At 41.2% G+C, this 19,394-nt stretch overlaps 1 protein-coding gene across 5 annotated transcripts in view; it reads right to left on the bottom strand.

Annotated features, from left to right (window-relative positions):
- Window positions 1–19,394, bottom strand: part of ssh (Protein phosphatase Slingshot) — an 834,886-nt gene that overhangs the window by 137,656 nt on the left and 677,836 nt on the right. For all 5 annotated transcript variants that reach the window (XM_067141516.2, XM_067141515.2, XM_067141517.2 and 2 more), the window contains one exon: window positions 15,550–15,615. In XM_067141516.2, the coding sequence (XP_066997617.2) occupies window positions 15,550–15,615 (66 nt within the window). The remainder of the gene's footprint in view (window positions 1–15,549; window positions 15,616–19,394) is intronic.

Consider the following 19,394-nt stretch of genomic DNA (forward strand, 5'->3'; position numbering starts at 1 on the left):
GCATTTGCCTGGTGTGAAAATAGTAAACCAAGAAAGACCATCTTCAGGGCTGCCGACAGTGAGATTCGAACCCACTATCTCCCGCATGCAAGCTCACAGCTGCGCGACTCTAACCGCACGGACAACTTGCCCCGTTTGACGCAAACGACCTTGCGTATGAACTGTAGGAATATACCGATAATTATATTTTGAAGTCCCGTAAAACACGTTCCGGTATACCGAAAATAAGATTTTGACAGCAGGAACAGAATTTCACACTCTGCACACTTACCACATACAGTATATGAATAAATCAACATATTAGGGTTTTAATTCTTCTGTATCGTTTATCATGGAGGGTAAAATATGGCATCTTTATCTTCTATTTATAAACGTACATTTTTAAAATATACACATACACTCAGTCCCCAGGCCAGGGATATTAATCGTTTACAATTAAAAACCCATGAACCGGCCAGGAATCGAACCTCGGGCCGCCAGGTGACAGGCGGACGCGTTGCCCCCTACACCGCGGGGCCAGACATAAACGTACATGCTATTAATGTAATATTTTATTAGAACAAACGAGGAAATTGCCTGATTCTTGTTCAGAATCACATATTTTGTCACGCTGTAAACACCGGGCGAGTCGGCCGTGCGGTTAGCGTCGCGCAGCTGTAAGCTTGCATCCGGGAGATAGTGAGTTCGAACCCCACTGTTGGCAGCCCTGAAGATGGTTTTCCGTGGTTTCCCATTTCCACAACAGGCAAATGCTGGGCCTGCACCTTAATTAAGGCCACGACCGCTTCCTTCCAACTCCTAACTCTCTCCTATCATATCGTCCCCATAAAACCTATCTGTGTCGGTGCGACGTAAAACAAATTGTCTATGTCTACTGTCTATGTAAACAACGGAAGGATACAGCGATGTTCTGATGTAACTGGTCATCCTACTAAGTTTCATTGCAATCGATGACTTCGATACACCACGTTTCATGTAATAGTGCAACACGCTACTATATTTTTAAATAATTTAATTATTACTTTACGGCTAAATGACTATAAACATTCAGTGTGAGGTGCCTTAATTGAGTAGGCAAGTTTCATTGCAGTTGGTTTGGTCCAAACCAAGCAGTTCCCGTGTAAGACGTACAACATTAGCTACTAGTGGGAAACTTCGTCCACAAGAGAGCGATGGAAATTCTACCTTCGAGTTGAACGAAAAGTACCAGTCTCTGAATGCGAAGGTCATCTGTAGGAGACACGAGTTAAATTATAGTCATCGTCAGAGCTCACAAAATTATCGAAGTACTCTTAATTGGCACGACGAACAAGGAATGAAGAACAGAGTCTGCATTGGTCATCGAAGTTCAACGCGATCTCGTTCGGTGTTATAAACTATTTAGGACGATCATATTAAAATTGCACGGTGATTCAAAATGCGTTCTTCAAGAGTGGATACGCACATGGTCGTCCTGGATGGTCTGTCACATTGAAAATTTGGATCTGTACAGAGTGAACTTCTTTGGTCAGTGCAGTGACTCGTTCTTCATTCGCAGCTCATGGTGCAAGTTAAATGTTTGCTTTCATCATTTCGTGAACTCTAACGATGATACCTTTGTGAAATTTCACTCCTGTCTCCCACAGGATATCTTTCTATTCAGAGGAGTACGTTTTTCACTCTATGCAAATTTAACATTTCCATCGTTCTTTCGTGTACGTTTTCCAATAGCAGTTAAAATACAAAAGTTGATATGAACTAGGTGTCGTAAGGTGCTTTCAACGATATCAGCAATATTGTACTTTCCCGGCCTTGATCTTGGAGATCCTCCTGACAAAATTATGCTATTAACAAACTACTACTACTACTACTACTACTACTACTACTACTACTACTACTACTACTAATAATAATAATAATAATAATAATAACAGCAATTCATCCCCTCACATCGTAGCGGCAAAGTACATTCAGTACGGGTTAAGACAACGATCTGCAGTGCTACAGAAAACAATTTTGTGTAATTTACGAAGTTACTGCCTTCAGAGTCTACACGGACGTAATGATATCATCTTGTGGTGATAACTGAAGAAATTAAATAATGTGTGCTGCGTCAGGAACCAACCAGAGGTAAGAATATTCTTGACGTGGTGCTGGTAAAATCAGATTAGCTCTATAGAGAAAATGAAGTGATAGGTGGTATAAGTGATCGCGAAGCTGTTTTATATCATAGTTAATATTAAATGCGATAGGAAGGAAATTTTTGAAATTAGGAATATTGATTAGGACCATGTGGTTGGGATGACAGACATAAGGGAGTTTTTCGAACGTAATTATGACTGGTGGAAAATGGTAAATAAAAAGGTAAACAGCTTAGCCTATGGAATGGGTTTTAAGCAATTATTGATGAATGTGGAAACATATATAGAGTACCTTTAAAGGTGGCAAGGAATGGTAAATACCCACTATATTAAAACAGCAGGTTAGAAAGAAATAAGGGTTAGGAATGGTTGCAGAAGTAAGGGGAAATTGAAGGAAATTACAAGGAATTTGTATCTAGCGAACAAGTTATCTAAGGATAACATGATGATAAGCATAATTGCCAGTCATACAAATTATAGTGAAAAATGGAAGAGTATGTACCGATACTTAATAGCGGAAACAGGTTCCAAGGACATTAGAGGAATCATTAATGAACAAAGGGATTATATATGAGACGATTTACAGAAGGCACAGATGTATTCAGTCAGCAGTATGAAATAAGTAAAGACTGTTGGTTACAAGGATAATGTCCAGGTAGAGGATTTGACTAATACTAACAAAACATTTAAATTTACATAAGATAACAAAGACATTTACAATAAGGTACAAAAGTTGCAAACTAGAAAAGCAGCTACAATTGATAAGATTTCTGGGAATATAATAAAGGAAATGAGTTTGGATATAGCACCATATTTGATGTACTTATTTGATTACTGTTCGCATGAAGGAGCTATACCAAATGAATGGAGAGTTGCAATATTAGCCTCTGTATAAAGGATATGCTGATAAACTGAAAGCCGATAATTACAGGCTAGTCAGCTTGACATGTGTTGCATGTAAGATTTGGGAAAGCGTTTTTTCTGATTATATCAGACATGTTTGCGAAATCACTAGTTGGTTTGATAGAAGGCAGTTCAGGTTTAGGAAGAGATATTCCACTGAAGCTCAATTTGCAGGATTCCAGCAAGATATACCAGATATTTTAGATTCAGGGAGTCAAATGGACTGTATCACTATTGACCTGTCTAAGGCTGTTGATAGGGTAGGTCATGGGAGACTACTAACAAAAATGAGGGCAACTGGACTACGCAAAAGAGTGGTTGAATTGGGTGACTAAATTTCTAGAAACAGAACTCAAGAGAAATTAGAGTAGGTGAAGCATTGTCTGATCCTGTAATAATTACGAAGGGAGTTCCTCAAGGCAGTGCTATTGGAACTTTGTTTTCTTATATACAGCAGTATGCATGTAAACGTGATGAAAGGTCAGGTTGTTGTGAGTTTCACCAAGAGAGTCCTCTCAGTATTAATTAATGTGTTTTGATGGGTTGAATGTAGAGTAGCCAGTTGTCCCGTATTATAGGGGATTTCCCGTACTTCAAGGCCTGAAATACTGTACTGTCCCGTTTTTTTCTTTTCCATGTTCAAGCAACTCACTTCTGCCATGGTTAAAATTATCTAATAGTAGCATTTACCGATCCTGCATTTCAGTGTTTATTCTTCATCTAGTGATTCTCCACTGTGATCGAAACTGGTAGTAGGCGAGCGAAACGCCGACGCAGAGCCCAAGCGCGGGACTCGCGGGAGTGAGACACAGAGGCATCTGGTTTATGTCAACGCAACAATTAACGAAACCCTGCATTTCATGTTCAAATGCTTTAAGTAGAAATTGTTAAAGCTGAACTTTTATGCTGTTTTGTGGGGTGAGAGTGAGTTCATACTAGTGTTGTTATAATGTGCGATTACGAAAGTTTCACCATTATTGAAGAAGGCTAGAAGTGTAGGAAAATACGGATTTTTAACTTTTTATATAGAAGATGAAAAAGCAAATTACTGTAATAAATGTTGTGCCTGCCAGTAAATTGTATATCAGTGTTTTCTTCAGCAAATATCGTTACTTCGTGTCGACATGATCTGCCCGTTATTGGCATTTCGAAATCCTTGCAACCTTAACTTGGGGTAATCACATAAAAGGGATTGTAAATAAACGTTACGAATCTCTTCATATGATTATCAGGTTGTTTAAGGGTTGGAATAAGGATGTAAAAGAGAGGGCATATAAATAACTGATAAAACCACAAGTAGAGTATGGGTCCAGTGTATGGGACCCTCACCAGGATTACTTGATTCGACAACTGGAAAACATCTAAAGAAAAGCAGCACGATTTGTTCTGGGTGATTTCAGATAAATGAGTGGTTCTACGAAAATGTTTCAAATTTTGGATTGGGAAGACTTGGGAATTTCTTTTTGCTATTGGCTTTACGTCGCACCGACACAGATAGGTCCTATGGCGACGATGAGACAGGAAAGGCCTAGGAGTTGGAAGGAAGCGGCCGTGGCCTTAATTAAGGTACAGCCCCAGCATTTGCCTGGTGTGAAAATGGGGAAAAAACGGAAAACCGTCTTCAGGGCTGCCGACAGTGGGATTCGAACCCACTATCTCCCGGATACAAGCTCACAGCCGCGCGCCTCTAACCGCACGGCCAACTCGCCCGGTGACTTGGGAGTAAGGAGACAAGCTGCTCGACTAAGTGGTATGTTCCGAGCTGTCAGTTGAGTGGCGTTTTTGAACTTTTTTTTTGCTTTACGTCGCACCGACACAGATAGATCGTATGACGACGATGGGATAGGAAAAGGCTACAAGTGGGAAGGAAGTGACCGTGGTCGTAATTAACGCACAGCCCGAGCATTTGCCTCGTGTGAACATTGGGAAACCACGGAAAACCATCTTCAGCTCTGCCGATAAAGGGGTTCAAACCAACTACCACCCGAATGCAAGCTCACAGCCACGCAACCCTAACGGCACGGCCAACTCGCTCGGCGATGTTTTTGAAAGTAGGAAAGATCACAATATGAAGATAAAGCTGGAATACGAGAGTACTTATTGGGGCAAATATTCGTTTATAGGAAAATGAATTGGGGTTTGTAATAATTTACCGAGGGAGCTATTCGATAAATTTCAAACTTATTTTAAATTATTTAAGACTAGGTAAACAACCGATAGGGAATCTGCCACCAAGCGACTGCCCTAAATGCAGATCAGTGGTGACTTGACTAATTCACGTAATTTACTTAAGGTTTAAAAAAAACTACACTAAGTTTATTAGCTAAGACAATCTTTACTAATAACGACGATTCCTCCCATCACATCGTAACGGCACCATACATTCAGCACGGGTAAAACAACGGCCTGGTATGCTATAGAAAACAATTTGGCTAATTTTCGCAGTTACTGCCTTCAGAGTCTAAACGGACGTAATGATATCATCTTGTGGTGGTAAGCGAAGAAATGAAATACTGTGTGCTGCGTCAGGAAAGTCAATATTTACGAGATGTCTTCGAGCCTTATCTGTCTTCTATACCTCGTGTGTTTTGTTTGAACTCGTCCTTTCGTATGTGTTTCCGTGCACCTCTCAAGACAATACATCAAGAACCACTGGCGTCAAATTTGTGGCCATAGACCTAAACACCTCCAATGCGGACATTGTTTCTCTATATACAGCGATTGATATCTTAACAATAAAATGTCCACGAGATACCTTTCTCACGTAGGTACATTCTTCATGAAAGGCACGATTTCAAAATATTTCCCCATTTGTGTGTCGGATCTTCTCGGACGGTACTCCAGGCTACCTGTAAACCTTTCACCGTTTAAATTCGCTTCATAGACTAGATACTCGCTCTACCTTCTTTCTTCAAATTTCTGTCCACTATGCAACTTGCATACAAATCGAAGGTAAGGAATAAGCTTCCAACAAATATCAGAAACTTCTGTGATCTGATATTCTTCATGAAAGTACACCAAAAACATCTTATTGGTGCTCAGAGGCACTATAGCAGAAATGTTCTAAATTTATCTGTCACAACCTTTCATTCTAAAGTGAATTGTTGTGTAGTACCACGCCGTCTGTAGTCATGGCCTTGCCCACACTATGCAGCAACGTCGCAGTGAACATTGTCTTGTAAGCTTCAACTTAATATTTAAGAAGTCAATCAACAAAACAAATACATACAATGTCATAAAATACTTTTCTATTTATAAGATACCGTATTAATTTGCCTGATTACCTTATGAAGATGACACTATATGCAATTATTTTTTTATTTTACACTCGTCTAAGAATTACGTCCCAGCGAATATTTTTAAATACGTGCACAATGACGTAGGGAGCCCGAGTTTTTATGGTACAATTTGAAAAGAGTAAACTACTTGAATCTTTGGTAAGTTCAAGAAGCACGACAGAATGCGTCCTACTATTGTCAGTTATGACACACAATGTTTTCAATCCATATACATTTATTTCTCGTAAGACATATTTACACACTGAAGCTAAATCTGACCCTGAAAGTCTAACCAGAATAATCCATAATACATATTTGGAATGTCCAAAGGCAGAAGGAGCAAAAAAGGCCGTTTTATTCCCGGGAATCCTAAACAATCGTGTATTTTTATGGTCTGCAGTTCCTTTTAGGGGCTGCTTGCCGAGGCTGTAAAGACGTGCTCGGTTCACCCAGAAGGACGTGGGTTCGATTCCCCGTCAGGAAGCAGAAAAAATTAAGAAACGAGATTTCCACTTCCGGAGGTGCACTGAGGTTCACTCAGCCTACACAAAAATGAGCACCCTGCTAATACTACTTTACCCCACCAAGTACCGAGGTTACGTATAGTGGAAGCCTTTACCTTCCATCCCTCGAATGGTCTACAATGCCCTGTACGGAAATGACGTTGCTTTGTTTTTTACAGTTCCTTTTACATGAATTTAATCAACTTGAAGATTCACAACTTTTTCGTTCTCAGAAAGTTGTAAAACATTTTAAGTAAATCTGAAGAAGGAGATACTTCAAAAGAAGCGGATTATTTTCTCATATATCGAGGGCGCGAACATGGCAAAATATTACTTAATCCTACCACGTCATAGCACTTCATACTCTGCATACAAATATGAACATGTAATTGTCGACAAACCACGCTTCGTATCTTTTTCATAAATATGGTACCAAACTGATTTAGAATTCATCATAGGTAATGCCCTATCTTCACAGACGCGCAGGTTGCCTACGGCAGTCAACTCAAAACACCTGCACCCGGTGCGTCGGTGTCTCCCAAAAACTGTTAAGTAGTTAGTGCGATGTAAAACCAATAACGTTATTTTTACTACATAATTAATTCAATGCAGATTTGATGTTCTGCCATAGTACTTTCGGGCGTTCGCGGTGACACACCGGCTCTTCAACAGTGAAGGCGAGCTGGAGAAGTTCGTCTCTGCGTATGACGTGTCCATAAATATCGATACTACTTCATTCTACTTTTTTCGTTAACAGTAATATTTGCTAGCCTGGTGCAGTCCGTGTAACGCAGACCCTCCGGCGAGGGTGGGAGACATCTTGCGTGTACCAGAAAATTAGTTTTTGTGGTGCACGGGTGTTGGGGATATCATAAACATCCAGTCCCCCAGCCAAGGGAATTAATCATTTAAGGTTAAAATCTCCTAGCCGGCCGGGAATCGTACCCCGGCTCCTCTGAACCGAAAGCCACTACGCTGACAATTCAGACAAAGAGCCGGACATTACCAGTACTTATACAGGGTCTTTTTCTTGGCTCGCTCCGCAGCACCACTCATAGCACGGCACGGCTCGCGCAATGACACTCCGTCGCTAGCCGCTATAATGCGCGCTTTTCCTCCCCACTACTCACGGCAATTCACACTTATAGTAATTCATTTGTAGTGAAACTATTAGTCTAAAACCTATCTGGCATTACATTTGGTGGTCAAATTGTTGTCCCTCAGCTGTCAAACACGCCTGACACCTCATAAATAGGTTTGCAGACATTCGGGGAATCTCAGCCCGTGTGATGTTCGAAATAACTTGTGTAATGTTCTCTTGTAGTTCTTCGGTTCAGAGGGTCCCGGGTTCGATTCCCGGCCGGGTCGGGGATTTTAACCTTCATTGGTTAATCCCAGTGGCCCGGGGGCTGGGTGTATGTGTTGTCTTCATCATAATTTCATCCTCATCACGACGCGCAGGTCGCCTACAGGAGTCAAATAGAAAGACCTGCACCTGACGAGCCGAACCCGTCCTGGGATATCCCGGCACTAAAAGCCATACGACATTTCATTTCATTTCATATCTCTCGGCAAATGAGTCACCCCGCCGCGCTATCGCCTTCCATGCGTGTTCCCCTGACACACGGAACGAGCTAAAGAAAAGACCCTGTATTACGTTATATGAGCCAATTATTACACATGCTGATACAAATGCACAGAGATTCAAATCATTCAACAATTTAAATAAATACTTGCATTAAACAGATGGTTAAAGGCAGAATAAAGTTTATTTTCATCATCATCTTCATCATCATACGGCTCCATGGCTGAGTGGTGAGCGACTTGGCCTTCGGGCTTCGGGTTGATTTCCAGCCGGGTTGTAAACGGTTAATTCCCTCGGCTCGGAGACTGGGTGTTCGTATATTCTCTACTACTGTATCTCCGCAACTCGTACACATAACAGAACACTATCCTCACCCTCCTCCTCCTCGTCCTCCTCCTCCTCCTCCTCCTCCTCCTCCTCCTCCTCCTCCTCCTCCTCTAACGCAACAACAGCACGCAGCTCCTACATGGTCGACGCAGCTCCTACATGGTCGACGCCGCTCACCTTTATCGGAGAATCTGCCTTACAAGCAGTACGTTTACATGCAGGATTCAGATCGATCTGAGTACACTTCCCGTATTGAAAACGCCATGTAAACGGGGACTCAGTTCGGATTGAGTCTCAAGGTCGATACGGTAAAATCTGGGATCGTATCGTACTCGGTTCGAATTGAGTTCCATGTAAATGAGGATCGTACTGAGATCGTATTGAAAACACTGCGCACACACTCCACGTTTGTTCTGACAAAATTATCATCATTAAAGTTCTGTCGAAATAACAAATATAATAAGCCAGTAAATATATTTACCTGTATAAACGATCAGCAAGTGCAATCATATTATAAGACAGCCAGCCCTGGCGATTAAAAAATCACGATAACCTTCTGTTGGGGGTAAAATTGGAATGTGCGTTCTATCTATTGCACCAATTACATTTGGAATACCACATATACTTTCAAAACTGAAACTTACCTCCTGCCTTTCTACTTCATTTGGCGTTTTTAAATTCTAAGAGGTGATATCGATTTTACTACAATTCTGCATCGTTTGTATACGTCGATGTTGCCTGGCGGATTCAAAAAAATGAAAACCTACAACCTGTTTTCCAGTCATTGACCGGGTCAGGGATGTAATGAATGAAGCAGATATAGGCTGTTAGTACGATGGGGTCGCCACTCCCAAAGTGATTTATTAATGAATGATAGATGCTATGAAATGAGAATGAAGAGTGTTGCTGGAATGAAAAATGACAGGGAAAACCGGAGTACCCGGGGAAAAACCTGTCCCGCCGCCGCTTTGTCCAGCACAAATCTCACATTGTGTGACCGGGATTTGAACCACGGTATCCAGCGGTGAGAGGCCGACGCGCTGCCGTCTGAGCCACGGAGGCTACGATACTAAAATATTACATGTAAACGGGGATCGTATTCAATACGGTAAGTGTACTCAAATCGATCTCAATCCCCATGTAAACGTACTTAAGGGCTGCATTCGGCTCTTGTGTATCTCCACAGCGGTCAGCGACCCTCTGTTTCCTTTCATCTGCTCAGGAATCGATTCATCATTAACCTACACATAGTCCTCCTCAAAGTGTCATACATGCATTGCATTATCCCGGGTTTAGGGCTGGTTTTCTGAGCCCAAGTTGACGGATTCGATCCCTGCTCGGTCCAGTACGATTTGAAAGTACTCAAACACGCCAGTCTCGTGTTGGCAGATTTATCGAGACGTTAAACAACTGCGGAACAAAATTACGGCGCGTCAATGTCTTCAAAAACCGTTAAGTAGTTAGTGCGACGTAAAACCAATAACATTACTATCACTACATTCTGTTTATCTCATACAGAAATACCTCGTGAGAGAATCCGTGTCAATATGTTTTAAATAAAACCGTATTTCAATAAAATATTTATTTATATCTTTATTTATTTATTTACACTTCTGGATAGGCTTGTGCGCTAAACTTGCTGTACAATACGACAGGGAAGCCAACAGTTAAGAACCTAGCTAATATCACTGGTGGGGCAGATGACATTGACATTTGGCCTCGTGAACTGCAATTCGCAAATAAAGTAAGTTTCACTAGTTATACAGACTGTTCGATTTCCCTTGTCATCGCGTTCCCTGGCTGTCAGAATAAATCCTCGCTTCAAGCCTCCTGATTCATCATAATCATCACATCATCATCATCATCATCATCATCATCATCATCATCTTTTTTACCGGCCGTTTTTCAAACATCTGGGGTTGGCACTAATGCGGATTAAGCTCAGTTTTATGGCCGGGTGCACTTCCTGACGCCAACCCTACATGATGGGATGTATTCACTATTCCGTGTTTCTATGGCGGTTGGTAGTGTGATGTGTTGTATGAAGTTGTGTATTAAGACGATCACAAACACCCTGTCTCCGATCGAGAGGAATTAACTAAACGCAATCGGTCGCGAATCGACCCCGGGACCCCTGAATCGAAGACCTGTAAGCTGACCATTCAGCCAAGCGACCGGACACTTCATGTCTCCAATCCGAATACCTCTCATAATTACTATCAAATACACTAGCACAGATACCACAAGAATGAAGGGTGACAAATAGTGTCTCACTTGTAACGGTTCAAATCCCGTTACAAGCATTCATTTGTATTATTATTATTATTATTATTATTATTATTATTATTATTATTATTATTATTGTAATAATTATTATTGCTTGATTCAATTCTATAATCTGATTTCGCTATGTATTAATTAATTATATTATCGCTTGCTTTATTGTATTTAATTTATTGTATATATATGCGTGTGTCTGTGTGTGGGTGCCTTTGCTGGTGGGACCTAGTGTTTACAGTGCACTATGTCTTCTGGTATGGGCTAGAGCAATTTTGTTACTTTCATTGATCTGTCTCAGCTTTATCCTTGGCTTTGACAAAATGAAAGTGACTGAGGTATGAGTGATACTAGTAATGCCATTCCTTCTGCAGCCAGTCCCTGTTATGAATGATGTGAAAATATTGCTCACAGGGTCGATTGGTGCAAGCATTTCAGTGGGCTTGGCAGACTGATATGTAATAGCAACTTCTGGCTCGGTGAGGAAAGCAACGGGAAACTACCTCACTCCTCATTTTACCTAGTACGCCCCTTCAGTGATGCCTAGGCCATCTATGACAGCTGACGGCAGAGCTGTTGAGGATCCCACCAGCGGAATCGCTGACGGACTGAACATACGTATATGTGTGTGTGTGTGTGTGTGTGTGTGTGCGTGTGTGTGTGTGTGTGTGTGTGTGTGTGTGTGTGTGTGTGTGTGTGTGTGTGTGTGTGTGTTAGCATTAAAATAATGTACAGTGAGACTTAATGCCTAATATCAGATATGGATATATTATTTGTAATACTACCTTTTAAAACATTGCAACACATGGTTCAATACTGTTACAGTAACTGTCGAGTCATCGCTCTGTCACTGTATGCATTTAGCGATGAGATCATATTTAGAGAACTCCAAATTTGCCTGAGGCTATTTCAACACAATATGTAACATTTGTAGCTGGGTGGGAGTAACATATCTAGTTTGAGCTCTGACGTGGGTGTTATACCATATGACAACTTATGTCTATATAAATGGGCTGTATCTTATAACGGCAGTCATTTGGATAGTTCAGTTGGTTGGAAGCAGTTGGTTGCAAGGAGATGAATGCTAGGGGCTTTACGTCGCACCGACACAGATAGGTCATATGGTGACGATGGGATAGGAAAGGCCTAGGAGTTGGAAGGAAGCGGCCGTGGCCTTAATTAAGTACAGCCCCAGCATTTGCCTGGTGTGAAAATGGGAAACCACGGAAAACCATCTTCAGGGCTGCCGATAGTGAGATTCGAACCTACTATCTCCCGGATGCAAGCTCACAGCAGGAGATGAATGGAGAGACTTGCCATGAAGTCAATTGGAGTCAATTGGAAGGAGACGAATGGGGAACAGTGATATGGATACGTAATCGTCAGTGACCAAATGGATTATATGTTCGGATGTGTTTCGTGCATCTGTTCGGTCGAGTTCTTGTGTCAGTTCGGTGACAGCCGAATACTGAGTCGTCGTAATGCAAACAAACAGTTATCAGTGAATTCGTTGTAAATTTGATTGTTAAGTGTGAATATAGTTTCAAGCCATCCTATATATCGTTTGTGAAACTAAAAGGATATATAACCAAATTATGCTTGAGTTACCTACAGCTGATACCTATTCAAAGGAATACGTCGTAATAACGCTCAAAGTGTTCAAGGTACAAATAAGTGAACCAATGAGGGATAAATTTCTTGTACAAATTTTAAATGTCCGGTCAAGAGGATTTCAAATTTAATGCCTGCAGTTTCCTTCGGTTATGTCATAATTTTATATTATATTTTGAATTATCGCAGTAAATCTCACTCGTTAAAATCAGTACTTCAAAAAAAATATTTCGTTTAGTATCAAATAAATTCATTGTTTCATTTCAATAAGGCTGCAGTCGCTTAAGTGCGGCCAGTAACCAGTAATCGGGAGATAGTGGGTTCGAGCCCCACTGTCGGCAGCCCTGAAGATGGTTTTCGGCCGCTTCCTTCCACTTCCTAGGCCTTTTCTATCTCATCGTCACCATAAGACATATCTGTGTCGGTGCGACGTAAAGCAAATAGCAATAATAATAATAATAATAATAATAATAATAATAATAATAATAATAATAATAATAATAATAATAATAATAATAATAATAGCATTTCAATAAGTAGACCGGATAACCTCACATTGTAATTGGGACACCGAAAGCCAATCTCATTCTCCCAGAACCTATATGTTATGCTGTCAAAGTAAGCTTATTACCTCACACAGTAGAGATACTCAAGACTCTCATTCTATTATCGTTACATCTATTTGTAGCTGGCGACCATCAACAATTTTATGTGTAAGTAATCAGGTATGTACTAAGTGTGAGTACATAGTCCGACGGTTGAATATATTATTTCATAAATATTTTAATATTGTTTCATTTTAATTCAGTTTCATATTTTTTAAATCAGTGAGTAATAGTCACACACTCACTCTCGGCCATATAAAAATGACAATGACGACGAACTATAGTTTAAATAATGAATGCTCTTATGCATACATTTTGGGTAGGTAATGCTATGCACCATGACAATCAATGGAAGCATTACCCTTTAGAAAGCGCTTTATGGTACCATATCACGTGAGCCATGACACACGTTCGCAACTAGGCCAGTGCTAACATTATTGTAACGGAAGTGCGAAGTTGACTGTCCTCCTACTTACACTTAATAAACAGAGTTCCGTTCACCTGACACTTTCACTAGTGTGTCTGCTTTGAAGGAGACGCGATGGGGGACACATTTTCTTATACGAATAGAGAGGGAAAGATCGTATGTTCATATCCTGCCCATTGTAAATACTGATCCCGATGTCCCTAGGAGAGGCAAGTTGTTGCTGTTGTTTTTTACAACTGGCCTTACGTCGCACCGACACAGATAGTTCTTATGTCAACGACGGGACAGGAAAGGGCTAGGGGTGGGGAGGAAGCTGCCTTGGCCTTAATTAAGTACAGCCCCAGCACTTGCCTGGTGTGAAAATGGGAAACCACGGAAAACCATTTTCAGGGCTGCCGACAGTGGTGTTCGAACTCACTATCACCCGAATGCAAGCTCACAGCTGCGCGCCCCTAACCGCACGGCCAATTCCCTCGGTGAAGAGGCAAGTAAGGAGGCAGTAGCAACGCCACTCGGCTATCGCACTCCTTGTATGCAATTTGTTAACATCGTCGTTATCCATTACTCGTATCCTATGCTGCATTTACTGCCAACAAGTCATAGCGGCTTGGAATAGATTTAACCAATTGGAAACCCCTGTTCAATTTTCATTGCATAGGGAATATTACAACAATCCGGCTCGTGGCTGAATAGTCAGTGTTCTAGCCTTCGGTTCAGAGGACCGCGGGTTCGATACCCGTCCGGACCGGGAATTTTCATCGCGTCTCGTTAATTTATCTTGCTCGGGGGCTGGGTATTTGTGTTCCTCCTAATACGCATCTGCATTAACATACCACACACCACACTAAAAATCACCACAGAAACACGCAATGGTGAATACAGCCCTCCTCATAGCGTTGGCGTCAGGAAAGGCCGTAAATTGGGATTAATTCGAACTCCAAGTAGTAGAAAAAGGCCAGGGAGAAGAAGAACTTTGTAACGATGAAGCACATTATTTTTTGAAGACCTATGCTGAGTTTGGTGGGTTATACATTAAAAAAAATCGTTCACATTCCTTATCATTGAAGGAAGAATACCGTGTACGTAGTGCCGTATATCAAAGTCCACATACAAGACTGCAAAAAGTTGTATGCTTGTTACTGGCAGAAGAAAAGCATTTAAACTTTAGACGGGAGAGCAGTACTTCGGTTCAAGAACCACATGTCGCCCGCCCTAAGTCTTTACATAATTTCAAAGAATCACAAGGAAGCCTTCTATCTTCTGTGTGTAAAGTCGTCAGTCCGGAGGCTGGTCGGATCCTCATATAGCGCCACCAGAAGTTGTGTAATTATAAGAAAACCACTAAAACCGATGTTGGCGCCGTAATAAGGTGTACAAGGCACGATAAGCGAGGTAGTGTCCTCACCGGGTCAGAAAGTACTACTTGCAGCACAACCAGCCCTATGAATAGCACCTATCATAACACCTAAATGCATTAGTCGTGCTATGAATAACATTACTGAGGACCAACCATACTTCAACAGGTTCCATATTGTCATAGGCGAAAATGAGACAAACTTCGGTGGACGATACATTTCGCTCCGACTTGTGGCAAGAGACCAGTGCAAAAAAAAAAAGCATCCCCAGAAATTATAATTTTCAGGTCCTAGTCAACATGAAGGCAAATAGGAGAGGAGGCATCACCAGGTAATCGAACAATTTTTCAAACGCTCAGCATCACCGTGCGTTTGAAATCTGACAGTGTAGTAAGATTTGACGATAACGGGTTCTACTTACAGTACATTTGTTATAAACAAATATGTCTGTTCTTTATATATATCTTTATAGCGGTCCTCATGCGGACATCGTACAACCCCTCCCTCGGTCCCCGTATGCATGCAAAGTACTAAAATTGTTAACAATGGGACACTTACCACATGGCCTGCACGGACACGGGCTTGAAGATATGGTGTCGTCCACACACACTCACACTGAAGCCTCTGAAACAAAATTACGCAGACATTTCACATTTTGAGAAACGGTAGTGTGTGATACTTGGAACTTTAGAGGACTATATCACACTGTAGGAAATTAAACATTACTTCTATAATAAATGAGGTCCTACGAAAAATTTAGTTTTCTACAGAGTTTTGAACTAATAGGAGCTGGTACGGAGTACAGTAAGTCGGTTGAACCAGTAGGGTCATTCCCTGCGCCAGAAATCACCCAGGGTCCGGCGGGAAGTGAATTCAAGACATTTCACCGCTTCTGCGGAGGAACTGAAACACCAGTAGCTATTCATCAATAATAATTATAGTCTAAAGTCTGGCTATCCTTTACTAATACCGCGCCGGGCTGAGTTGCTCGGACGCTGGAGTGCTGGCCTTCTCAGCACAAATAGGCAGCTTCGATCCTGGCTCAGCCCGGTGGTATTTGAAAAAATACTCAAATACTTCAGCCTCGCGTCTTTACTTGAACGTTAAGAACTCCTGTGACACAAACTTCGGCACCTCGGAGTCTCTGGAAATCGTAAAAGTAGTTAGTGGAACGTAAAATTAATAACGTTATTATCACTAACACTGTGGTTTAGAGATTAGGAGATGTATGGTCAAACCCCGAACCAGTTCGCAACCAACCCACAAAGTCGGCTAACACCAAGTAGGACTAACTCGAAGTGGGCCGGTAGATGGAGGCACAGACGACACTAAATAAGAGGACTGTAGTCGATTCTTGCACAAATACTGATCACGGTCCATATGTACATACCACAATAAACAAACAATAAATTACAAGATTTCACTTTTAATTACATTTCTTTTACATCTGAAATTATTTCTCTGAAATATGATGAAATGACACTAACCTCCCACAGTGCCATCTCTTGTTGTTTGCGCGAAGGTCAAGAACAAACTACGGTTCGTGAACCAGTAAATGCCTATGCATGGGTTAGGATACTACCTTCCCGTCCAGTATGCCTCTGGTTCAATTGCCAGCTGTGCTGTGCAGAATTTAAAAGCTGCTATTATGGTTGAAACTGGGTGCACTCATCCTTGTACGGAAAACCGAAGTGTTTAATAGAGATTTCTCCCCACTTCAGCTCCAGACTTAGCCATCTCCTTAGAGTGAGTGAGTACCCCCTCCTGCTATTGTTCCCGCATGTTTGTACCAGTAATAAATCCTACACAGCTAAGTCGGTCTGAAAACAGATTGCAACTGCGAACTCATTGCGGTGGCTTTACTACAATTACATACGATTCCACTATTATTATTATTATTATTATTATTATTATTATTATTATTATTATTATTATTATTATTATTATTATTATTATACAATGGGCCTGGTGTTGACATTAAAAAACCACGAAAATTCCAATGAAAGCCGACTGTGGGACATGAATTCATTCCGTACCACATTAGTCACCATTTCAACGCACGTTTCATCAAGAATTTCTCTGATTATAGTACTATTTGTTTGGTTTTCAGAGGAAAAGGTAACGAGAAGCGAGTGGTTCGCGAAAGTGGAAGACACAACGAGCTAGACTAACAGAGAGGCGGAAGCGCTGCCTGGATGAAGCTAATGGAACAAACGTCCGCCAGGTTTTCGGTGGTCACATAAGCAAGGGGGCGTGCTATCGAATGACGAAAACTATTGGAGATGCGCATTATTAGAATCACTTGTGCAAAATGTAAGACCGTTAGACGAAAGCTTAGAGAATTAATAATCATAGAGTGCGAATAACGCCACTTCATCCATGTTGCCGAGCGAGGCCAACACAACGACCAGCTGTTTGTCGGGTAGATCGAAAAGGATATAAGGAGAATCGTCATACAGTGACAGGCCGCGAAATTCGAATATGAGCTTTACTCTGCTTGGCTGTTGTGGTTAAGAGTAAATTACAATAGAAACCGTGGACGTAAATAAGCATTTATGAAGAAAGACCTTAAAACGAAAGGGACCTACGATAGGTTACAAACTCATTCTGATTATAATTTTAAAACGCATTGCATCCCCACGAGTACCACTGTAATTGTTTAATGTAATTATTTATTTATTAATGTATTTACTTTTGCTACTTGTTTAACGTCACACGAACACATCGAAGGTTTTCGGCTACGGAAGGATGGGAAAGGAAGGTAGCGGCCGAGGCCTTAATTAAAGTACAGCCCAACATTTTCCTGGTGTGCACATGGGAAACAACGGAAAATCATCTTCAGGGCTGCAGACGGTGGTATTCGAACCCACAATCTCCCGAATGCAAGCTCACTGCTGCGCGATCGTAACTCGTTAGGCCTTTTTTTTTCTTTTACCGTATCATACTGCGATTACTAGCTGAAAGGTAACCTTGAAAATCCTCCATTATGAAATGTAGCCTAATTGTAAATAACTGGGCGAGTTGGCCGTACGGTTAGGGGCGCGCAGCTGTGAGCTCGCATCCGGAAGATAGTGGGTTCGAACCCCACTGTCGGCAGCCCTGAGAATGGTTTTCCGTGGTTTCCCATTTTCACACCAGGCAAATGCTGGGGCTGTACCTTAATTAAGGCCACGGGCGCTTCCTTCCCATTCCTAGGCCTTTCCTGTCCCATCGTCGCCATAAGGCCTATCTGTGTCGGTGCGACGTAAAGCAAATAGCAAAAAAATTTAAATAAGCCTACTAATAGACATCCTTCTTTTACCACCAAGTTGGCTGGCTATTTGCTCACTCCGATTAGTGCAGCCGTACGCTGAGCATACGGCTGGCTGACATTCTTGAAGACGAGAATAAACTTTTCAGTTCTTAAAACTCACAATGTTCAATCGCCACGCCTAATCTCCATGTCAATGCATCATGTTCTCGCCTCAACTCGCTTTGTTTTGACAAATAGAAATATGGCTGCCCTACATGAACTCGCTTCCGCAAGGAGCGCTGATGTCAGGCATACAGTACAGTGACTATATGTACAGTGTGGCCAACGAGTGCTTCATTCTCACTGGCTCCGCCTTATTTTAGCCAAATGTCCCGTCACCTGATTTAAACGTATGTATTCCTCACAAAGTAAGATAACTCTTTAGTCAATTTCTGCGAAGTACAGGCTACCTGTCTTAACCTTAATACAACCGAAAATATGTTTTTATTAAATATGGAAGATTATTTAGTGTTATTAGTTTCGAAATGTGTGTTAATTTACTTATTTCTGAGGTCTGAGTTTTGAAGAAAAAATTACGCCAGGCTGTTATGCTTATGAATGCAGAAACAGATCCGGAAATGGCTTTAAAATGAAATTGGGCAATTGCTTGTTTTCAGCTGTGAAAGTGGCACGTTATAAGACGCTCCCAGCAACGAGAAGAGTTGTCTGATGCATTATAATGGTAACAATGAAAACAAAATGGGTTAGTAATTTTATAGAGGCCAAGACAGTAAATGTCAGATTTTCCCGTTAAAATTCACCGTATCGAAAACCTGTACATAACGAAAGTTGTTTAGAATATAATTTCCGATCTTTATATTTTGTGCGATTTTACCGTGTAAGGAAAATAACAGAGATTTTCACGATTATATTATTTTTCACAAATTTCCAAATATCCCCGAAAATGTATGTTTTATCTAAAACCTGTACATACTAACAGTTACAGGAAAGGTCGCTCCCGATCCTTTACTGTAAGTCTCATTCATTTTCACCGTATGAGATATTATGATTGATATACTCTCGAATTCAAACTTTTATGGCTATTCATCTCTTAAAGGACGTGGTTATAAGTCCCACCTAACATCAAGTTGAGTTTTCTCATACATTATAA

Source organism: Anabrus simplex, chromosome 2 (genome assembly GCF_040414725.1).
Source record: "Anabrus simplex isolate iqAnaSimp1 chromosome 2, ASM4041472v1, whole genome shotgun sequence".
Lineage (NCBI taxonomy): Eukaryota > Metazoa > Arthropoda > Insecta > Orthoptera > Tettigoniidae > Anabrus > Anabrus simplex.